Source organism: Alosa pseudoharengus, unplaced genomic scaffold (assembly GCF_046254945.1).
Source record: "Alosa pseudoharengus isolate Yale_2024_CS ecotype anadromous, Long Island Sound unplaced genomic scaffold, YU_APseudo_1.1 YU_APseudo_1.1_scf_18, whole genome shotgun sequence".
NCBI classification, from domain to species: domain Eukaryota; kingdom Metazoa; phylum Chordata; class Actinopteri; order Clupeiformes; family Clupeidae; genus Alosa; species Alosa pseudoharengus.
In genome coordinates, this window is record NW_027468650.1 from 15,596,863 (window position 1) to 15,622,320 (window position 25,458).

A 25,458-nucleotide genomic window follows, 5' to 3' on the forward strand; every position below is an offset into this window, starting at 1 on the left:
ATGTAGGAAGTTTAGAACCCAGAATTGACCTGCACACTACAAAAGTGCACCAAATTCAACACAAATGGCTCAATACACTTGGAGGAGGTCGGCGTCCTTTCTTTTCCATATATTTTAGGATTTTGCCATGGTATCGTTTCAATATCGAGCATCGAGATATTTATGGCAGGTATCGTATCGAAGTCATAATTTTGGTATCATGACAACACTAATCTACACACACACTTACAAAGATGAGCGCACACACACACATATGTAAACATATATCTACACACTTTCAAACTTAAGCGCACACTCACTGACACACACACTTTCTTTAAGCTCATAAGGAGAAAAAAGCAGCCTGCAACTGGTGAGAGATCACAAGATGGAGGATGGAACACAGCGATCGATGGGCACAGCACATAGGCACAGCGCCAAGTGGCCATGCTGTTAAACTGAGATGATCAATCAATAATGTAGAACAATCTGATCGGCAGCGCACGACTGGTGCCAGATAAGGTCGTTTGTGGTGGTGGCAAACACAGATAAGCACTAAACCAAGCAAGCATGCACACGCGCACACACACACTTTAATACAACATGCACCGTTTCCAGTCCAGATCCGATTTCTTTAGATTACTTTAAAAACAAGCACTCAAGCACAGAAGCACAAAATAAATAAACCCATACCAGCAATACAGCCACCAGAACCACTATCTCTCTCTCCATCTCTCTCTCTCTCTCATCTATTTTCCTGACCTTGCCACACCATTCCTCCCTCACTTCTGGCTCCGTCTAAGTGTAGGAGAGTATATTGCTATTCTCTCCTCCTCTGCAGCTTCAGGCTGAGGGAACCCTAATTGGGCTTGTTCAGAGTCTATCAGTTCTGCTTCGCTCCAGGAAGCAGCGAGACTGGAGGACTGCTGAACACTGCAGAGTGGACTGGAGCTGCCCCTGAGACGCTCACTTTAACTCACTGTAACTATAACTCACTGTAACGGTAACACTCACTTTAACTCACTGTAACTATAACTCACTGTAACGGTAACCCTCACTTTAACTCTCTGTAACTATAACTCACTGTAACGGTAACCCTCACTTTAACTCTCTGTAACTATAACTCACTGTAACTATAACTCACTGTAACGGTAACCCTCACTTTACACTATAACTATAACTCACTGTAATGATAACTCACTGTAACGGTAACCCTCACTTTAACTCTCTGTAACTATAACTCACTGTAACGGTAACCCTCACTTTAACTCTCTGTAACTATAATTCACTGTAACTATAACTCTTACTTTAACTCTCTGTAACTATAATTCACTGTAACTATAACGCTCACTTTAACTATAACTCACTGCACCGGTAACTCTCACTTTAACTCTCTGTAACTATAAACTGTAACGATAACTCTCACTTTAACTCACTATAACTATAACACACCGTAACGATAACTCTCACTTCAACTCATTGTAACCAAAACTTACTTTAACTCACTGTATAACTCAATATCACTGTAACTATAACTCACTTTGGGCAGTTTCCTACCCGAAACCAGAAAAATTGCTAGGTCGGTAATCGCCTACATAGAATAGCAGAAGTGCCATTCGTCATGTTATGAGGTTATGTGCCATTAAAACAGGGCTCGACCGTAATGGTTGCCCGGTTGTTAGATTAGATTAGATTAGATTAGATTCAACTTTACAAGTGGCAATAAGATTTGGTTGGCTTTGGCAGCCAAAACCTCATTCCTGGTTGCCAAGCTTGCGTTTTTGGAAACGTTATGTTAAGGTCACTGTAAATATAACTCACTGTAACTCACTCTAACTGTAACTCACTTTAACTCACATTAACTATAACTCTCACTTTAACCATAGGTCTCATTATTACTCCCTGTAGGTCATTCAATCAAACTTAAACTCACTGTAACTGTAAATCATTGCAACTATATATCACTTTAACTCACTCTAACTCCCTTTAACTCACACTAACTGTAACTCACTTTAACTCACACTAATTATAACTCACACACCAACTATAACTCTGACTTCAACTCACTGTAACTATAGCTCACTTCAACTAACTTCACTATAACTATAAGTTTCTCTATAACTTCCTGCAGGTCACACAATCACATTTAAATTCACTGCAACTAGGCTGTAACTATCACTGTATTTCACAGCTGATCCACCAATACTAACCTCTGATAGAGGAGTGACATGTAGAACAGGAAGAAAGGGAAACTCTAACTTTGACCAAAAATATATTTAGGCTACTCACTTCCATATTTTGTGGTTTTGACAGCATGTTTGTAACCTCTGAATCATAATGTATAGGCATGAGTGAACGCCCTTCATTATGGCTGACGTGTGTGGAGGGACTAGGAGGACAGCGCCCCATAGAGAAGAGGACTCACCTTGCTTGACGTGTTGTACAAACACAGGGTTGTCTCCGCTCACAGTCAGCCCGAAGCCGTTCTCATCTTTCTGGATGATGACGCATCTCTGCACAAGCCCTGCACCGGACAGACAAGGACGGGAAGTTAGAGACCCACACATGCAAACACACACACACGCACGCCAACAGCCATGCAAATACAAACACAACAGACAAACAGACGGACACATAGTCAAGCGCTAATCTTAACCAATCAGGGCTGCAACATTTAATTAATTAATCAATCAATCAATCAGTTGTTCAACTACTACATTAATCACCAACTATTTTGGTAATTGGTTATTTGGTTTGTGTCATTTATTAAGGAATCTAAAAACTCTAATTGTTGCTTCTAAAACTTGAATATGTTAAGCTTTACTAGCTTCTCTATGACCGTAAACTAAATATATTTGCCGAGTGGACAAAAAAAAGGCATTTGAGGACATGACATTGAGCTTTGGGAAACAAAACAAAACACCATTTTACTGATCAAACAACAAATCAATTAATTGAGATTAATCAACTATGACAATAATCGTTAGTTGCAGCCCTAATACAACTAACTACTAACACAAAAGCAACAGATGGAAGGAACCACTAAGAACAGGATGGCCAGAGGGTAAAGGTCAGAAACCCGGGGGCAACAGCCCTGAGGAGGCCCCACGGAGCCACGATTAAACACCAGGAGTGATAATGGGGAAGCAGTTAGCCGCCACACCTTAGCTCCTCCGGCTTTGGAACGATAGTTGGAACACCGCTATAGTGCTCCAGGTACGTGGCTTATCTGTGCAAGTTAACTCAAGGTAAGTGTTAACCTTTCTAATAGAAGAATCTTTTAGCTTTTATAACTTTGATACTCTCTGGTGTGAGTTTTATTGTGAGTATTTTAGGCATTGGTCCATATGTCGGCACACTGATAAATCCCTTAGAGGGGAGACCAGGCAACGTTTTTGTGTTAATTATTCATCTTCGTAAGTCGGTATATGGTTAAATGACTCATTACAGGGCAAATGAAGACTCTCTCGTCCGCCCCTACTGCCTGTAGGAAGAATATCCCACTTGCAAATTCAGTGTATCGTACCTGCCGACCTTCAGTCTCACAAAGTCTCAGATGTTGCGAGAAGCAGGATCACTTTACATCCTGCATCCACAGCACAGAGGCAGGCTAACGAAACGCTAGCGATTGTTGCAAACGTGTGTATAATGGCAGAGCCGGCGAAGAAGCAGCGAAAATCCTTGACGGAAGATGCAAAGAAAAGGAAAATAGGTTCAGACCGAGCGAGGGCTCGCACACGTATCAACACGTAGCCTACAGACGCTAGGGGGTTTCATTTCATAGAGAAATAGAATCAGGCTTGCCTGGTGTCCTTTTAAAATCACCAGGTACCTGCACAAACCTGTTGTTTCTCTCGGACAACACTGACCATAGTAACAGCAAGGTGAGCAAACAAATACAAGCTCAACAGTGCAGGGTGACACTCCGTTGAGCTGTCATCTGTGAACTAAACATCTCCTCAAAGGAAGCCATGTACCATCCCCATTCCCACTGGAGTCTGCCACCTCAAGGCCCATCAGTTGTAATAACACTATGGCTGCATTTCATTGGACATTCTCTCCGTCTTTCTCTCATCATTGGCTCAGAAGGCATTCAAGTGTTGAGGTTGGAGTCTCCATGCAGGAAGCCACTCTGAGACATCCACCCGCCCATGACCCGAGCTCTGTCACACAGATGTAGTCTCCACTCTTATTGGTGGCTGGGTTGGTGTCTGCTTTCCTATTGGTAGTTCAGAATTCCCTCCCTCTTCCTCATTGGTGTGTACAGAGGCTGCTTGAGGGAAGTCATTGTGAATAACCCAAGCCCTGCTTGACCGCTCTCACGGGCACTGAACTGATGTATTTGAAAGGAGAGGGGACACCCCTAGCCAGGGCTAAAAAAAATGCAGGAAGGGATAAGAAGGAGGTGTGGCAATTGAGGAAGATGGAGGGATGGAGAGAGGGATCACTGAGACCCAGAGGGAGGAGGGTACAGGGACAAAGGCAGCCAAGGAGAATGCAAATAATGATGGAGACAGAGCCCACAACAAAAGATGGATGGATGAACCCCCCCCACACACACACACACACACACACACACACACACACACACACACACACACACACACACACACACACACACACACACACACACACACACACACACACACACACACACACACACACACACACACACACACACACACACACACACACACACACACCAAACAACCAAGATGGATGAAATAACACACACACACAGACCAAATAATAAAGACGCTTGAACAACATACACACATACATACAGTAGCTTCACACACACTCACAAAGAAACAATAAAGATGGAGAACCACACACACACAAACAATAAAAATGGATGAACAAAGACAGAGCCATGGCACCATACACAGTCTCTCACACACTCACACACACACACACACTCCTGCGTACACACACATAATACGGCAGCAGCAAGCAGGCTTACCGCAGGACTCAGGCCGGACTTCCACCACCTCACTGCCTACTTTCCTCTGCAGTTGATCGTCTGGCCACACACACGCACAGGCAACATTGTGCACCCATACCATAACACACATCACACACACACCCAGACGCACAGGCAAAACACACCCACACAGAAAGAGAGATATGGAGAACAAAAAAAGAGAAAACTTAAATGAAAAAGGAAGAGCAGAAATTCACCACCAGTGATTACGGATGAATGGTGTGGCTTCAGTTCACACAGAACAGCACTCTGATTACATGTGCAGACAGTTAGGAGTTAAACAAATATGGTGGTAGTTGCAATACTGAGAGATATTAGTAATGACAGCCACACTATTCAGGAGAAAAATCATAAAGACTGAATGGAACACTGGATGGAAAATAAACTTGTATTAGTTTGGTTAGAAGTCATGACACGTCATGCAAAAAGCAAAGCTCGGCGAGAAAGCCTTGAAGGAAAAAACCTTCTCAAAACCAGTGAGATGGTGAAAGTAAGCCCCATCAGGCCTTGAGAGCAGGTTTCCAACGTGACCATGAATGACACCAGTGTCCCACCTTAGGAAAAGGGGCGCTCGGAGCTGGGCGAAAATGCCTTTATATGGCTGGAAAGCATGACTAAGTGCTAGAGAAAACATCGCCTCTTACAGCTTAACGCCAAGTCCATCGGAGAGTGGATCAACACCAGCCCAATGGACACACGGACACACACACACACACACACACACACACACACACACACACACATAGAGGGGCCCTTTCAGAGTGCGGGATTGAGGGAACACAATCCTATTAAAAGACTGGTGACTTCAAGGCTAAACGCTCAGCACCTCATACAAGGATAAGTTTCCAGGGCTAAAGCACCCTCATTAAGACACCATTCTCCAATCCTCTCTGTCAAAACTGCCAATCAAGTCCACTCTCCCTTTCTCTACCTAGGATGTCATTCTCCAATTTTACAGTACAGAACTACCAAGCAATCCTCACTCACTCTCTCCCTCTCTGTGAAAGAGGCCATTCTCAAATTCTCCGGTCAAAGATTGTGAATCAAACCTCTCTACCTCTCTTTATCCAAATGATCATTCTCCGATTCCCCAGTCAAATCTGTGAATAGAACCTCATTCTTTCTAATGGAGTCACCTGGAAGCAAGATGACAGCTGACTATACAGCCAATGTGGTCCTACTCTGGCACAGAACCACTAGAACTGGACCAGGATCGGGTCGGTTTCGGACCAGAACTAGCACACCACTCACATTAGTAGTCATCAGTCCTGGCCATGCTTGCTTGAGACCTTTTACAGTATGTGCAGTGTGGGTTTAGTACAAGCAGGGTTCACAGATCATGTGCATGATTGGCTTCCATGCCAGCCAAGTATGAAACATGGGGTGCATGTTTGCCGGTGCTTGGCAGAAACAGGCCCTGGGTCTCCTGCATGATCTTGAGAGGGGAGAGAACAGGACCAGTACTGACAGTACTGCACTGGGCCGCCACAGCTTTAAGCAGTCTCTGTATAAAGCCTCATCAGCGCTGTTAAACACAGGAGCCTGAAAGCTTTGCTGTACTGCAGTTGTGAGCAGCAGACAAATGGAAAACACCAGCAGACCTGCACACAGGTGCATTAACACACACACACACACACACACACACACACACACACACACACACACACACACACACACACACACACACACACACACACACACACACACACACACACACACACACACACACACACACACACACACACACACACACACACACACACACACACACACACACACACACACACACATCAAACCACACATGCCCTTCTTCTGGACAGACAAGCGTGTGTGTGTGTGTGTGAAAGAGAGAGAGAGTGAGCACAAGAGTTTGTTATGGCATTAATGGAGGTGTGTCTGTATCTGTATGTGTGCGTGTGTGTGTGTGTGTGTGTGTGTGTGTGTGTGTGTGTGTGTGTGTGTGTGTGAGTGAGAGAGAGAGTGGATGAGCACAAGAGTGTGTTGGGACATTTATGGAGGTGTGTCTGTGTATGTTTGCAAGTGTTTTTGAGTGTGTGTGTGTGTGTGTGTGTGTGTGTGTGTTTAAAAGGAGAGAGGGGTGCTGGTTACCTGTAGGGTCAAACTCATGGGGGGGTGAGAGTGAGCCTTTGTCACTCTTGGGCTTCTTGTCTGGGGGGTGGTCTTTGCTGAGAATACTGCTGCTTCTGCCATGGGGAACAAGCACAACAGAAGGCTCATTAGTGTTTTACATACCCCAAAAAGGGTGTGCAGTACTAAACATGTGTCAATGTACAATAAATATGATAACCTACACATTTAATTTATGATTTACTTACATAAATATGGCATGATTTATACATACAAGAGAATGTTCAGGACAACACAGCAAAAATAACAACAAAAACAGCAAAAATAACAACAAACAACAGTCTTTCTTTGTTTACCTAGCTTTTCTTGTTATTGATAGCCTTTAGTAGAGTGGAAACAAAAATATTCATAAAAAAAAATAATTAAACCATTTTTCGGTCTTTCAGGCCTTCATATGCAAAATAATAAAAATCACTGCAACTGTCATCGGTTAGTCATATAAATTTGCCAACTGCCGATATCATTCAATCTAGGCCGATATTGGCCGATACCAATGTTGGCCAACATATCGGTGCATCTCTAGTAGTTTGTCCCCCACTATATAGGCCTCATAAAACAAGAGCAGAGGTGTCTCCAAACAGAAAACCCTCAGCCACTGAGATGCTCAGTCACATAGGACACATGATTCTGATTGGCCAGTCTGGGCTGTGCGAGTCATGTGACCATATTGGGACAGTGAAGGGCTTTTCCTTCTAGAACTTTTAGGAGCCGCCACTCAACTCGTGCCAAGAAAAGACCGACCCAGAAATACAGCCCCGGCCACAGGCCTGTCGTCAACAGGCACGACCGGCCCCAACTGGGCCAGGCCCAACCCAAACCGGGCCCTGCCTACCGCCTGGGCTACCACAGCAAAGTCCAAAACCAAACACAGCCTGCACACACAGGGCCCTGCAGCCTGCAGGGTACACAGCCAACGTTCTGCCAGTAGCCTATACAACCACAGCATTCTGAACGTAGCCTGCACAGACTCATCTTTCTGCCTGTTGGCTTTACAGATAAAGCTCTCTGCCAGCAGCCTACACAGACACCACGTACTGCCTGTACTGCCTACTCTGAGGAAGACACAGTAGTGTCGAAACGTTAATCAAGTGTTTGCACTGAAATGACTGCAAGCGATCAGTGTGCTCCAGCTCCCTCTCTTTTTCTTAAAGTCTGCTGTCCTAGTGAGAAGCACCTGATTGCATTGTTCCCTAAGGATGATGCGTGGAATGCCCTACTTTAATTACCGCGTACTGCCTGTTGGCTATACAACCACAGCCTTCTGCCTGCTGTCTGCACAAACACTGCTGAGCCACAGGCAAGGCCATGCTCATGACCTCAGGTAAATCTAAAAGCAGGCAATGTCTCTACACTAACACAGCTTCAATCCTGTGTAACCCAGGGCAACATGACTTGTGAGTGACAACTCTGACCAGCAGAGCTTGTTTGTCTTTTTATAGCCCAGCCCGGCCCGGCCCAACCTGGACACAGCTGCTCAACACCAGCTGACTGACTCATAATAACCAAATATACATAAGAAAAAAAGAAAAAAAGAACCAAAGCTACAGGTAGCTTAGGCGTCATCAGAGCAGCTGCTACCAGATCCAGTCCAACTCTCTCTCTTCCCCTCCACACCCAGACTTCCCAGAACAACAACCCCAGCTACAGGCTATCCCAGGTAGGCATTACAGAGCAGCTGTTGCTACTACCAAACCTTCTCCCACCCCCTTCCCTTCCCTCCCTCCCTTCCTATCCGCAGGCTGCCTGCATCGTGAGAGCGGCCTCTGTTCTGCAGGGCATGCTGGGAAGGGCTGGGCCGGGCGGTGGGAACAGGAGGCTTTTGTGCCGCTGCAGTCGCCCAGACTGAGACGCGTCTGTACCCAGGAGCCCTGCGCTGCTCAAATATGACGTGGCAGCGCCCGATTGGCCAGCGGAGTTTCGCCTGCGCTACACTACAAACAGCCACCGCTGAAAAAAACTCTTGTCAAACACATCATATAATAATAAATATAGATAAACAAATACACCAGTCTCTTACCTGATTGCTTTTTTAGGAAACCTGCAGAGAGAGTAAGAAAGAGAGAGAGGGTTAAAATTATTCAAGCTTTAGAATTTTGAGTTAACTTCAAAATACATAAACAAATCAGGAAAATACAGATTAACACATCCAACATCCAACCACACTACCGTAGGCTTCGACCATCTCCCTACCTAACTACCTCTCATCTCCCCGTCACCAGTAACCGACGTCTAATCTTTAGCCCTAAATCGATCTGCACTGCAAATCTTGGGGATTACACTGTAATTGCCATTAAGCCTAATCCTATGTGCACATAACTCTGCTGAAGTTTTCATACACAGCATGTCAATCCTGACCCCTTTATTCTGTCCCGCTGGTCTCCGGGCCGAGCGGACGACCCCCTGCAGCCCGCACACAGATTAGAGGTCTGACTCGCCTGTTCGCTTCATATTCCCCAGCTGCAACATGACTGCCAGCAAGAGGCACCATAATCTACCGAGAGTCGACCAAATCAATAGAACACACTGTAACCTAGTCCCTTTACCTTAAAATAGTGGCTTCAAATTAATGTGGATGCTACACTGACTTTCAATATGTTGTTGTTATTGCGAATAGGAGCATGGCCTTATTTCATTGTTTTTAGACAAACTAGGAATCGCGTTAGCGCTAAAGGTCAAGGGGAATTCCTACAATGTGTTACTTTGAGGGATAAGAGTCATATTCCAACCATGTTTATGGTCTACACAGACAGATTGTGCCACCTTTACTTTCGGTTCACTCCTTGCTTTTGTGTGCTGACCAATGTATCGGTTGACAGCAAAAGCAATGCAGCCTTTGACATAACTTGAACAACTAGTTATCGTGTTTTGGGAGCTGAACCTCCCTTTCCCAACTCAATAAATCTTCTACCTCAAGCACCAATGAGCACAGGTTGGCTGGAGGGTAAAGGTGAGGCCAGAAACAATAATACAATTGCCCTGAGGAAACTCCGCGGAGGCATGATCAAGGACCAGGAGTGATAATAACCGGGAAACGATGGGTCGCCACAGGCCTTAATTGGCCCAGATTTGGCCCAGCATTGGCCCGACAGTGGGGAAGTGGCTAATGAAGTTCGGTTCTGTCTGTTCTGTTGCTATGGACCTATTCCAGTGTCCACACATTATCTGCACGACGTCATACCATGCGTACCATTACATCAAAGGGCTTTTCTTAAGCCTTGATGAACATCACAGATGTAGCCTACTAGTAGCATTTTAATGGTCTGGTGATTATTTATCATTTACGTTACAGATAAGTGCTCTTCTTAAGCTAAAGCAGGGATGAAGCATCTTGTTGTGGTGCTTTCATGAAGATATATGGCGACATGAAGACAAATAGAGGTACAACTATACAGCAGTCTGAATTTTTCAATCAATGCAAAAGGGTCATTCCACGTCAATTCAACCAGGGACCACGCACCTAGGTCTCAAAAAATTGAGATGTTACCCAGGAGACACACTGTAAAATTGCTTTCATGTAAGATCAATACTGTCAGCCTTTTGTTCAGACTCTTTTTTTTTTGTCAAAGTTCACAAGCCCATAGCGCAAGAACTAAACCATGTAAATTTTACAGTGTGTCTCCTGGGTAACATAGGTACACCTACAACTATTTTTTTTCAGAATTTTTTGAAACCTTAGGGCGTGGGCCCTGGTTGAATTGACATGGAATGACCCAAAAAGCAGTGGCCTAAAACAAATATTCAAAAACTGGCCCTGAAATGTCAAATTCAGATGCAACTTCTTGCAATGGGCCATCATTTTGTGTTGATAAGGGAAAACGATTTCAGTGTGTTTATGAAACTGCATTCCTTGTTTGTTCCTTGTTTATTTATGCACATCATAATCACTGCTTTTATACAAACAACAACTGAAATAGCCTCAGATTAACACCCATAAAGATTTAAGCTGCTTGCACTCAAAGCATCACTGATGCAATATTAACAAAGATGCATGCATGGGTTTGTAAACCTCACCAGTAATTTGATGGTACTATGCTCTGAAATGTAATTACATGTTCTTATGGCTCTTGCATCATGGACATGGCAGTACAGGTTCCATAACCAGCTAGTTGAGGTGGTTTTCTGTTCTGTTAATTTAGTGTGTGAGCTATGTTAGTGCACAGGGCATACGCCATATTCCCCATCTAAAATTAAAACTGCTCTGCAGTGCGGTGTGGTGTGGTGTGACTTGGTGCATTCACACTCAGCGATGAGACAGGCTGCGACCACCCATTATGGGATGGATTCCCGGAAACAGTGAGAGCTCCTGGCTGACATCCCACTTCCTGCGTTACTGTGGAGATGCCCTGGCCAGGAAGGCATTGTGGGGAAAGGCCAGGCCTGGGGCCAGACTGGAATAGATGGAACTAGCTTAACTTAGCTCATTAGTTCCCAGCTCTGCATCCTTCCCCACAGCCACCACCTCCAAACTAGGGGATCACAGAGTATTTCACAAATCGCTTGGCCCACAACAACAATAATATCACAATTCAGTGATTATTACTGTGATGATATCTCTATGATTAGGTCTAATCACAATATCTTTACCTGTTGAACAAACAAAATATCCCTAAGTATGCACAAAAATACCCCTAAATGGGCAAAAAGTACATGTATTTGATGTACAAACAACAAAATGCTCAGAGTTTTTGCACTCTATGATATATCCTCTGTCAGTTTCTTTTCACTCATTCATTTGTGCCCAGTAGTGATGATGCATCAGAATCGTTTGGTCAAATGAGTCGAGTTATCAATTAAGAACACCTGCATGTTTAAATAAAAATATCTACATTTGTTGGCAGTGTATCAATCACTAGCATCTGCCAATTTTATATTCAATATTTAATCCCACATCTACTCCAAAGGACAAGGCACCACTGCAGAGGATGCAGAGAAAGTTCCCAAGGGGAGCCTTTCACCCTAAAAAACCCTTCACAGGAAATATAACCAATTAGCACATTTATTTTTACCTTCCAAACAGATTGCAAGCTAAAGCTAAAAGGTCCAATATCAAGAGGTTTCTAATGCAAATTTCACCATGAGAATAGCCTACGTGTTGCAGCAAGGTTCGTCAAGGACAGGGTTTAACAGTGATTTTGTAAACAATTACAATTATGCAGACAGCAATGTCCCACCAGACAGAATAATCAAGTGGCATTTGCAAGGATTGATCAAAAAGATTTAGCGGATTTAGTTTGGCTGGAACTGGACCTCCGGAACCAACCAGACAGACAAACATCATAATCAACAGCCTCCTTGCACCGTTGCTTTGTGTGTTCCGAAATGTGTTTTTGTAGCATTGGGGAGGGGCATTATCCCAAATCACTGATGGAACACTGAGGGAACATGTTATTCCTTCTCATAATCCACCAACCACGGAAAAAGAGAACACTGCTAGCACTATTAACCACAGAACCGATATCTAGCTGTCGCCATCTAGAACTTTCTCAAATACAATTTCCCTCTCATAATAACAACACAACAGCAACTCACAGCAGCAGGAGTAAACAGACTGATAACTCCATTACTCCATTATCTCCCTGGCCGTCACTGGAGGTCCATTCACACAGGGACCAGCAGGACTTGATCTTTCCTCCCAGTGTTGCTATTTGCAACGAGCCACTATTGCCAAAGCTGATGCAATGTAGCTACTTCATGTAAAGTTGGGGGTGACACACACACACACACACACACACACACACACACACAGTAGCAGTTTGTTGATGCAGCAGCGGTTGCTAGGCTAAGACACAACACACTGGTCCAGTGAGAGGAGCGAGAGAAGAGAAGAGGCAAAAGTGAGGGGAGGAGAAACCGGCGACGGTGCTTTGGGTCATGGCGTCACCGTCACACCCGACCAGCGGCCCAGAAAAGACACCGTGTGGTTAACCTGACCGGGAAACGCCATGGAGCCAATGACCGCCCGCCTGGCCCAACCCCCCCCAGCCCAGCGGCAGCTGGCGCTGACTCTGGCTGTGACATGGGCCAGATGGGGCCCACCTCCATGCCGGACTCCACTGGAAACCAGGAGGCGACGTGGAATAATCCCGCCGAGTAAAAAGCAGGCCGTGAATAGAGCTTTTATAAGACGACGTCTTGTCTGTAATACACTCCACCGTCAGGGCCAAGACACACACACACTCTCAGTAACAGTGAATGGCATGTACACACACAGGGCAGGCACACAGGCAAGAGTTTGTCTCTCACACACACACACACACACACACACACAACAGCATGCAAGAGAGCTGTTATGATGAACTGAAAGTGCAACAGTGAATGACACCTCTGTGAATTGGGACAGTTCAGGTCTTAGAGGACCCTGGGAAGAGATTCCGAGCTCTTGCTCCAACAACGAGAGGACGGAGAAGCCGAAGGTCGACTCGCACCGCCATCTCCGAGAGACATCTCGGCGTACCGGAGATTACCACTCTGTACTTTTGGCTTGTTGTGGTTCTGGCTCGTGTTTGGCTTGTAAATCATAAAACACTGGGGCTAGTCTTACATGGTCATTGCGGCGACACGACTGGCTCCATATCAAACAAATAATAAAAAAGAAATGTCCAAAAAGGCAAATCTCCCCCAAACACAAAATGTTCCTTTTGGAGATGACTCGTGCTGTTCGACATGTGGTCGCTTAGCCTCTATCACTCTCTGGCTCGGAAAGTGACTTTTGTGTACGTGTGTGTGTGTGTGTGTGTGTGTGTGTGTGTGCGTGTGCGTGTGCGTGTGCGTGTGCGTGTGCGTGTGCGTGTGCGTGTGCATTACTGAGTTAATGAGTATGTGTGTCTGTATGTCAGTCTCTGTCCGCAAGGTTGAGTATGAGTGAGTGTGCTTGTCCGTGTATGTGTGTGTCTGTGTGTGTGTGAGAGAGAGAGTGTGTGGGGGTTGGTTGCAGGGCTGTGGGACACACAAGCCACAGGAAGTGCTGAAGAAGGGGGGTGGAAGTAGGGGGTAGCGCTGTGTGTGTGTGTGTGTGTGTGTGTGTGTGTGTGTGTGTGTGTGTGTGTGTGTGTGAGTATTCTGAAGGGGGGCTGAATTGAGGTTTTGTGCTTCACTGGGGGGAGGACGATGGGGGGTGGGTGTGAGGCGGGGGACCCAGCTCCGCTAAGTGCCAAAAGGGGACACTCACTCGGAGCAGAATACAGTGCTTATCTGTGAGAGGCTGCACAGGGCTCAGCTAGCACACCAGAAGAGGATGCAGCGGATGATGAGGAGAAGGAGGAGGAGGAGGAAGGAGAGTGAAAAGAAACAGACTTCATGGACAAGAGCCTGGCATGGACGCCACAGCAACACCACGGCAACAGCAAAGCTCAGCACGACCTGGTGACCCGTGGTTGACAGCTGACCTTGGGTATTTAGCCCGCTTAAGATCTTTTCATTCTCAAATGGGACAAACAAACAAATGAAAACAATGTCCTTAATTCCATGTGATCTGTGCTCATCACAAATCCCCCAACCCCAACGCTGACTGAGTGTTCCTCAGTAAGCAATGTCAGGGAAATCCTCAGTCAGAGGCGCAAATATATGCCAACTAGAGATGAGGACTGTTAGAGTGCATTCACTTTACACTTAGCCTACATGACTTTATCCAACACCATTACAGTGTAGTACTGATATGATGCTTTATATTAATCACATGTTCATAACTTGGGGATTGACCCTATGATCTTGGTGTTATTTTTTCGATTCACTTTCATTCATTTATATACACTGGCGTTAATTATTATTCATGTATCCCTCAACCTTTTTTTATTTACATTTTGAAGTATTGCATTAAAAAGTTGATGGAAACTACAACCGCTTCAGGCCATAACTGGACAAATATCAGTGCCAAAACTGGGCTATCAGGGCCCTGTCAGAGCCAGACCGGGGCCGTATCCATAACAGAAGTGAGCCAGAGGAGACTGATTACTGGAGGGAGAAGAGCACACGCATGTGCTCAAGTCTGAGGCACGGCGCACGCACACACGGAGATCCATTCTCAGGGCACCAGAGGAGTGTGTGTGCTCACATCCAAAAGACCAAGAAAGGACAACACACGCCACTGCAGACTACTACCCTGACCACAGGGCACTGAGCACATGACATCTTACACACACAGAGAGTGAGCGAGAGAGAGAGAGAGAGAGAGAGAGAGAGAGAGAGAGAGAGAGAGAGAGAGAGAGAGAGAGAGAGAGAGAGAGAGAGAGAGAGAGAGAGAGAGAGAGAGAGAGAAAGAAAGAAAGAAAGAAAGAAAGAAAGAAAGAAAGAGGCACAACAGAACAGATCAAATATGCACATAAAAACACACACAATACCATATGTAGATGACATGTTCACAAATGTATGCACCCCCCACCACACACGTACGCACATAGATACAGGCATGTGCTATGCAGAGCCAGACAAAGGTAGCCCCATCAACAAGGTCTGCTGTCCAACCAGTGAATTTTTTTTTTTTTTTTTTTTTTTTTAAAGTGGTCCTCTCCCCAGCTCCTGCTCACACACACTGACAAACAGATACATACACACTCATAACACTATATTCATCACTCCACTCTTCACTCACACACAGATTGGGATCATGCCTACCACACAATTTCACTCATCTCACTCCCTCCAACACACACACACACACACACACACACACACAGGTGTTTACAGAGAAGGTGGTGCTGTTACTTCCCCTCTTTAGAGCCCTTTCATCCCCTGCCAGAGAAGGGCAGATTCAAGCAGACTAGCCTACCCCACATCACACTCAAGCAGACTAGCCTACCCAACAGCAGACTAGCCTACCCCACAACAGACTAGCCTACGACATAAGACTAGCCTACATCACAACAGACTAGCCTACCCCACAGCACACTCAAGCAGACTAGCCTACCCAACAGCAGACTAGCCTACGACATAAGACTAGCCTACATCACAACAGACTAGCCTACCCCACAACAGACTAGCCTACCACACAGCACACTCAAGCAGACTAGCCTACCCCACAGCAGACTAGCCTACGCCACAGCAGACTAGCCTACCCCACAACAGACTAGCCTACCTCACAACAGACTAGCCTACCTCACAACAGGTTAGCCACCCTCACAGCAGACTAGCCTACCCCACAGCAGACTCAGACTAGCCTACCCCACAACAGACTCAGACTAGCCTACCCCACAACAGACTAGCCTACCTCACAACAGATCAGCCTACCCCATAACATACTCAGACTAGCCTACCCACATCAAATTCAGGCACACTAGCAAGGGAGAGGGAAAGGGAGAGGCATGCACCATTAGGGCATAGTATAAACTATGTCTACGCAGGCCACATATTACCAAAGTCCAGTGTCTTCTCCACCCCAGGCCTCAGACACAATTCCATTAGAGATGAGCTGAGTCTGCACTGCTCCATGATGATTACTTGCTAAGTGCACAGCTAGCAGTTCCTAAAACACAACATCATCGTCGTCGTAATCTATTCTTTGCGCCCTGAGCATCAGCAGAGAGTCAACATTAGGTAAGGTAAAGCAAATGAATGTAAACCTATGGCAGCTTATCTGGGGAGTATGCAACCTTGTCTGGCTCAATTTCTTTAATGGAAATCAATTGTGGGACTTCATCATATTACTGACCATAACACATTTTGCAATTTTGCATAAACATCTTTCCCTACGACAAAGCAACCAAAAGAACATGGGAGTATGAGGGAAGAGGCAAACTGCACTCTGTGTGTGTGTGTGTGTGTGTGGAGGTGAACTACTACACTGCTATATTGGTCGTGTTGATCGTGTGCATTTTTTTTTTTGATGGTTGATTTCCGTATTTGATATCTCTTGCTGCTATGACAATTTAATTGTCCCTCAGGGCATTCATAGAGAGATAGATGACTGTATGAGTCAGCCATGATATCTATGACTCAGTCATACAACAACAGGCTAACACTGAAAATACACAAAACTTCCTCTTGAACTTTACCTTTACCTAAACCCTTAACTTCCTTTACTATAAAGATAGATAGATACTTTTCAAGCCTGATAGCTGCCCGTACTTAGTATCTGTTCTTTCCTGATAACATTAACAAAGAAAGCCCAGCCTATATTTTCTTTCAGTCAACTCAACAGTAAAGTTGGTGGTGAACAGCTACCTTTATGTTTAATAATTCAGGCTGAAAGCAACCAATTACAGCCATAAAGCTGCATTAAAGTACAAGTGCAAAGTGTTCTTATATTGATCATATATCATATTATACTGTAGCCAGCACTCTGGTATCTACCACCAGCAGAGCCGGCACATGTGGTTTAGGAAAATTAATTCTCCCTCATCCCCTGCCATGTAGCCTACTAGGCACACAGACACAGACACATACAGACAGACAGACAGACACACACTCACATTCCCTGATATTCTGTGCTGTGTTCAGACAGTACTGTAATTCTCACAACTATTGTATAGATTTTTTTGATAGATCTGTTGATGAACTGCTGAAGATTCTCATTGTGTGAACATTTGATGCCCAGTGTGTGTGGGTACACTTGATACCCCTATGTGTGTGAACACTCGATGCCCTGTGTGTGTGGACACTCGATGCCCTGTGTGTGTGTGTGTGTGTGTGTGTGTGTGTGTGTGTGTGTGTGTGTGTGTGTGTGTGTGTGTGTGTGAGAACACTCAATGCCTTGTGTCCTTGTGTGTGTGGACACTTGATGCCCTGTGTGTGTGTGTGTGTGTGTGTGTGTGTGTGTGTGTGTGTGTGTGTGTGTGTGTGTGTGTGTGTGTGTGTGTGTGTGAACACTCAATGCCTTGTGCTGCCAGTGGGGGGTCCAGACGCCAGTGTGGACTCTGACACCATTTTATTAATGTGAGCGAGTGAGTCAGACAGACAGACAGAGACAGACAGACACCGGGACGTGCAGAGACCGGGGCTCTAAATGTGTCCTGAGGCTCTGTGTCCTCAATCGGGAGCTACAGAAGAGAAGAGGAGAGAAGAAAGGAATAGATAAAAAAAAAACAGGACATAGGAAATGGGAGCAGGCAGAGAGAGAGAGAGAGAGAGAGAGAGAGAGAGAGAGAGAGAGAGCCAGACAGAGAGCCAGACAGACAGACAGACAGACAGACAGAGAGAGTGGATGGAGATACAGAATGAGATATATAAATTGGACAAAAAGAAAGAGAAGCAGAAGCAGATAGACAGACAAGATAAAGGGGGGAGGGGTAGACAAAGTGATAAAGGTGAAAGGATGTAACGAGAAACAAGAGTAGACAGGAGAGAGAGAGAGAGAGAGAGAGAGAGAGAGAGAGAGAGAGAGAGAGAGAGAGTGAGAGTTGGAACGACAATTCCACTACTGTCAGTCCCCAAAGGAAAGGAAAAACAGAGTAAAGGAGAGAGCGAGAAAGAGTGACGGAGTGAGAGACAGATCAAGAGCGAGACACAATGGAGGGATGGAAAGAGACAGGGTTAACTGTGATTAAACTGTGTCAGTCAGAATCAACAGAGAAACTGAGGGAGAGAGAGAGGGAGAGAGAGAGAGAGAGAGAGTGTGAGAGAACAGCTCCATTTCCACAGTCTACTCAAGGTGGAAATGCTGAGCAGTCATTCTGTGTCGACGGTCTGTATAATTAGAATTAGCGTGTTGCAGTGGTATTCCCCCAGGCAACCGTGAACGCCTGGTTACAATTGTGTAACGAGCATGTAATACATACATTATCAAGTTGATAGGAATCTATCCAGTCGATCTTTTAGTCGAACGCTCATGCTAAATTTGACGAATGTGCCTCAAGGCATCTTGTTCACGAGAAATGGACATAGGGCCTACTGTACATCTGGTCACAGTGACCTTGAACATTGACCTTAAAAATTAAATCAGTTGATCGTAGAGTCCAATTGAACATTTCTAACAAATCTGAAGCCATGCCTTAAGGTGTTCTTGAGATATCGCATTCGCAAGATCAGGATGGAGACAGATGAACGGACAACCCCAAAACATAATGCCTTCGGCCACGAGGCAAGAAAACGCAAGGCATTGTTGTTCTGCCATTCACAGAGTAAAATCGTTGTAGGGAAAAAGCCAATATGGCAAGACAGGACAGGTGTGATGCAGTCTAGCAGCTAAGCAAGACTCTTAACACAAGATCATACGTCTCTGAAAGCAACATCATAGCTTACATAGAACACTAGCATGCTGCCCAAACACCCACGCTGGGGTAGCATGATGCATGATGGCTTGGTTCAGTGTAAACAAACAACGGCGTCATAACAATGGGGTTTTCTTAATGGCGCCAAAACAGGTCAAGGATAGGGAGATCACTGGAGAACGACTGGCTGGACATTAAGCATCCCTCTCCTTGCCTCTCCCCTGGGTGACATCACAGCTTAGTGAAAGGGTAAGAGAGCGTGCAGGGGCCACTGCCTGCTGCCTGCCCGGGGGGAATTCTTCCCTTTCTGCCCCAGTAAACCTGCCCTCACCCCCCCCCCGCCCGCCCGCCCCATGACATGTGCAGCAGCAAAGCTGGCTGGCTGGGTTCAGTGCTGAGACGGGGAGTGGGAGGGGGGGGGGGGGGCTGTTGCAGCTCTCCAAGACTGAGTGTGGGTCTCTAGCTCCAGTTGTGAGACCACAGCGCTCAAAGGCATTGGGTAAACATAGCACAACAACAACGGATGGAACCAGCAGGAGAGACAGAAAGTCAGACAGACAGACACACAGAGATGCATTAATGCCACAATACTCACTCACACGCAACACACACACGCATGCACACAGTACACAAGAATGTTATGCATATGCATAACCACATATGCACACAAACACCTAAATACTGTTTCAGTGCAGACACCAATCGCTCTTCCCAGTGCACAGGAAGTAAACCTGTATGAGAAGAGCCAGCAATGCAATCTCATCTGCAGAGCCCTAGTGGGACGCACGCACCGACACACACAGACAGCTGCTGAAACCACCAGATTGTTGTTGTTGTGTGTGTGTGTGTGTGTGTGTGTGTGTGTGTGTGTGTGTGTGTGTGTTTCATTCTCTAGTCTGCTTGGATTGCATGTGCAGTTGGTGACATTATAGCGTAGTGGTGGACGCAGAAAATTGGAGGGTCGTGCATGAACCCTCTGATGACAGAATTTACATCGCTTGGACCCTAGCAGACCACCGCATACTGGACACACACACACACACTAATACACAAAGTATAACACTGGCCTGAAGCATACGTAGCATCACGCATCTCTGACTGAGCTACATCTCCACTGCTTAACACAGACAGCACTGAGAGTGTATCGCAACACACACACACACACACACACACAATCAGGAACACCAAGATGGAGCCCAAATTAGATCACAGCCTCACATTGAAAACATTCAATAGCCTTGTGCCTCCGCACCGCCAAACAATGCGCCGGGATAGAGTGGGTATTGTCATATTGAGTTTCATTGTTGCCATCATGTGGGTCTATTACATAATAGCGGCTTTCAGCCTAGTTAAATGCTACTGAGACACACACTCTGGTGCGCTAGTCACCCGCTATGTAGACACAAACTTGACAAATGAAACAGAGACAGTTACGCTAGTTAAAATATGTCTTGAATGGAATGAAGCTGCTCCCATGCTTGTGACCATTTAACACATTATTTAACTAGCCTAACAGTGTCCATGCCATTGGTTAAGGCTCCTTCTCGGAAAAGGCCTTAAGCTTGCTGTGTGGAAGGGGTGACACACAAACGGAGGGTGGGGGATGGTGGAGTCTCTAGCGCTCCCCATGGGGTCAGATTTGCAGGATGCTTCAGCAGAAAAACGGGGACAGATGGCTTCCGAAATGGAACCTTAACCAATGGCCAGTGATTGGCCAGTGATAGGAGACTGCTGATGCCCTTGTACTTATGCACTCAAGCCCAATCTTAAATTCATCACAGTGCGTGCGCCGTGTGTGCGGCGTGCGTGCGTGCGTGCCAGGTTTTACCATATCAAAGGACCTCACAATGAGAGAAGCATTCCCATCACTGTATTTCCCACTGTAGGCTAATCCTTGTAAAGGCCATTATCCCTCTCCTTCAATCTGCCCCTATTAGGGCTTGGGGTTACTTGGTCCTGCCTCCCCTTCTCTGAGCCGAGGCTCTGCTCTCTCCACACACACACACACACACACACACACGGCGCTGGTCTTGGAAGTTGGTCAAGCATGACTTCACCAAGTAATCGTCTCAGCCAAAGGCTTCATTATCCAGTTAAGCAGCACTTAAGTGGCTTACTGGAGGACCTGACAGCTAGGCTAACACACACACAGCGCCCCACGGCACTACACACAAATATACCGATACGGCAGTGGGTGCCCCACTCCAAAGAAACACACCTTCATCGCCGCACCAAAATCATGGATAGAGTTTCAGGAGTTTTGTTGTTGGAAAACATCAAGTAAGCACGGAAGAAGCGCACACGCACACACACACACACACACACACACACACACACGCACGCACGCACACACACGCACACGCTAGGGCAACAACAGGGCCACTCCACTCTCTGACCAGTGAAACTTTCAATCTCAACATGCGCCAGTATGAAGCCAGGGAATTTCCCCCGCTAGCCACAAAAACCGATAGCTCATCTTGACAACTAGAGGATCTTCTTGAAAAACACCCATAATACCTCTTCAAAACAACTGTCTCGTGTCACTCGAGTGTCTCTCTGTATCTGACAACACCTGGGAAAAACAAGTGTCTGAAACACATGTTGAGCCTCATTCTGGAAAAACTGAAGTCTCTTCTTGAAAAACACCTGGAGTGTCTCGACTCTTTGAGAACACCTTAGATGTCCTTCAGATGTTTCCATGGCACCACTGGACCAGAGCATGAGTCTCTTTAATCCTCTCTCACACACAAACACAAAGTAAAAGGGGACCTGTGCCACGGCTTCAAGATCACACACACACAGTGAAAGGGGACCTCTGCCACAGGCTCAAGATCTCTCTCACACACACACACACACACACACACACACACACACACACACACACACACACACACACACACACACACACACACACACACACACACACACACACACACACACACACACACACACACACACACACACACACACACACACACACACACACACACACACACACACACACACACCGAGAGAGAAGAGGGGAAACGAGATGGGGGAAAAAATAAATCACATCTAATCAGCCTCTGCAGGCAGGCAAGCAGGCAGGCAGGCACACACACACACAGTCACAGAGAGAGAGAGCAAGAGCTTCAGACCTCCCATCATGGGCTAGCGCAGTAAAGATCCATCACGCTGAGCATAGTGAGGGCCACCTCCACCTCCTCTGTGTGTGTGTGTGTGTGTGTGTGTGTGTGTGTGTGTGTGTGTGTGTGTGTGTGTGTGAGTGAGTGTGTGAGTGTGTGTGTTGGCTCCCAGGGAAGACAATCCCATTAAATCACTGGCAGCCCAGCCGATCCACTGGGCCCATCGGGTCCACTGGCACCAGGCCCACCTTGCAGCAGCACCCTCTCACACACACCCCTGGGCAAAAATCTGCCCGCTCACCGGGACCAACATACTCCCGGAGGGGTGGGGGGTGGGTGGGTGTGTAGGTACACAATACACCAGAGGGCAATATGTACATGAATGAGCAGAGGGACAAACACACAGTGAGAGACAGAGAGAGAAAGTGTGTGTATGTGTGCATGTGTGTGTGTGTGTGTGTGTGTGTGTGTGTGTGTGTATATATGTGTATGTGTGTGTAGGACTCAGGCTTGTTTGCACATGTGCCTTATTTATAATAAACAGAAGTGAAGATTAATCTGCTCTCTGAAAGCAGAAGTCCTCCCTCCTTCCTAAGGCCAGCCTGAACTTCAGCACTCAAACTGGTCCTACACACACACACACACACACCACACACTACACACACACACACACAGAAAGAGAGAGCTCACACTGGCTCCAGCAGGCCCAGACAACACACCACTAATACCCTAGATTAAAGGGAGTGTCCTTGAAACACAACACACCACATAAGTGTGGGTCGTACCCTTCACAATACCTGAGCAACCGACAAGAGTGTGTATGATTGTGTGTGTGTGCGTATACATGTGTGTGTGTTTGTGTGTGCTTGCGTGAGTTAGTGTATTTGTGTGAGTTTGTGTGTATTTGCATGTATTTGCGTGTGTGTGTGTTTGTGTGTATTTGCGTGTGTAATGTAAGCATTTGTGTGTGTGTGTGTGTGTGTGTGGATAAATGTACATTCAGAGCATCCAACAGCTGCTGTCAGAGCAAGGTCCTCCCTCAGTCTTCATGTCACAAACTCACACACTGTAAACACATGAACACATGCTATTTCACACACTGTACACTGGGATGTTTTGATTGCAACTCAAGAGCAGGACATCTACCTTACCTAGACCATCATATCTTTGCTTTGTCATCTACCTTACCTAGACCATCATATCTTTGCTTTGTCACCTACCTTACCTAGACCATCATATTAGTGCTGGGCGGTATACCGGTTCACACCATATACCGGTGTATATTTTAGTTATGATATGAATTTTTAATATACCGCCATACCGGTGTATTTGATTACACAACGTTTGGAACGATGCGCGCACGACAGTATTTCCGACGGGACTTTTTTCACACGCACGCATGGTGCGACTGCGAGGCATAGTGAGGGTAAACACAAAACACCTTAAGTTTTTCCCCTGAGATTGTTCAACAGCTGTAACTAGTTGGCTAGTAGGTGATGTAGTTAGTTAGCAACCCACCGAACACAGTGAAGTTTAATGATCTTATCATTCATCTCACCTTAAGAATATTCGCTGAAATTATCCAGGTAGCAAGTGAAGCATGTTATAGACATGAACTGAGCAATACTAGCTGGCTAGTTAGAAATGATCCTGACTGTCATCAGTGCACCAAAACAAACTTTTTTGTTAATGTTTTGCCTAGCGAACCGAACCGAAGGTCATGGCAGGCTAACAAGACATCCACATCAAGTTAACGTTAGCCTACCACTAACGTCATGCAAACCACACAATGACAATAAGGCATGTTTCTGATAGGCCTATTTGTCAGAGTAAGCATATTAGCAGAGAGGTTTTATTTTAAATTGTATAATTTTCAAAAAAGTATAATTATTGCAAGTTGCACAGTGAAAGTTCTGTATTTTGACTGCAATTGTCTTTGCATTCTGATGCATTAGAATCATAAGTGGCTCTTTGTAAACAGCATCATTTTCTGGGGCCATGCAAAACTGCATTACCACTAGTGTGGAGTTATTCTACATCATGACAGTAAAATAGACCATCCTTAGTCAATGTACTGCAGCAATTCCTCTCTCAACCTGTAGAAAATGCTGTGAACATCTGAGTATGCATGGACAAAAAAATACCGTCATATACCATGAAACCGTAAGAATTTTGAAAAATACTGTGATATACATTTTTGGTCATACCGCCAACACTACATCATATCTTTGCTTTGTCACCTACCTCACCTACCCTAATATCCTTGCTTTGTCACCTACCTTACCTACCCTATAATATCCTTGCTTTGTCACCTACCTTACCTAGACCATCATATCCTTGCTTTGTCACCAACCTTACCTAGACAATAATATCCTTGCGGTCACAGTGAAGAGCAAGAGCTTTGTCTTGAAGGAAGACATAAAGTGAGTGCTGTCTGGGTGACGCAGTAGCCACTCCTACAGCTTGTTAAGAGCCTTGCTGCCATTTTCTTGTTAGCGTATATGACACAGCCAGCAGTGTTGCTGTTGGTAGGTCTGACGAAGAGAGGCTGAGTGAATATTCATGCTCAGCCCAAGGAGCACCATAACTCATGTTAATGTTTCCAGAGCCCCAGGGGTTTATCTACAGTGCATTAAGGCGGCATGCTTCTGTTGCATTGCTAATGAAGCTTTCACTGGTGTGGAGCATTAAAGGTGTGGGTTTTTGAACATTCTAACATAAGATTCCGTTCCACAACAATTCAAGGTTCTAAAACTCTATGTTGAATTCAATGAACCCAGATATTCTTTAGAACATTCATTTTCCAACATTCCTGTCACACCGGTGCGACGGGACACATATATATAAAGAATAGAGCTGATCCAGTGAGACTCGGATTGGTCCGTGCAATTGGTATCTGTAAGTCGCTAGGGGTAAAGCAAGTAGGTGAAGGAATGCCTTGTTATATTACCAAACTAGCCGACATATATGCACATGTATGAATGTTATTTCATTGCTTTGTAAGCTTCTATTATGCTAAATTCTCTAAGCGTCTTTATACTTCAGGTGAGGGCATTCATTCAAAGATGATGTAATGTTTTGG

At 45.6% G+C, this 25,458-nt stretch overlaps 1 protein-coding gene across 6 annotated transcripts in view; it reads right to left on the bottom strand.

Moving 5' to 3' along the window:
* Window positions 1-25,458, bottom strand: part of arhgef12a (Rho guanine nucleotide exchange factor (GEF) 12a) — a 71,138-nt gene that overhangs the window by 36,113 nt on the left and 9,567 nt on the right. For 3 of the 6 annotated variants that reach the window (XM_076290328.1, XM_076290327.1, XM_076290325.1), the window contains exons 2-5: window positions 9,129-9,149; window positions 7,073-7,167; window positions 4,943-5,002; window positions 2,405-2,503 (exon numbers count right to left, since the gene is read on the bottom strand). In XM_076290328.1, coding sequence (XP_076146443.1) covers window positions 2,405-2,503; window positions 4,943-5,002; window positions 7,073-7,167; window positions 9,129-9,149 — 275 coding nt within the window. Of the gene's footprint in view, window positions 1-2,404; window positions 2,504-4,942; window positions 5,003-7,072; window positions 7,168-9,128; window positions 9,150-12,640; window positions 12,758-25,458 lie in introns of those variants that run through there. The other 3 variants (XM_076290326.1, XM_076290330.1, XM_076290329.1) reach the window with 3 other exon arrangements.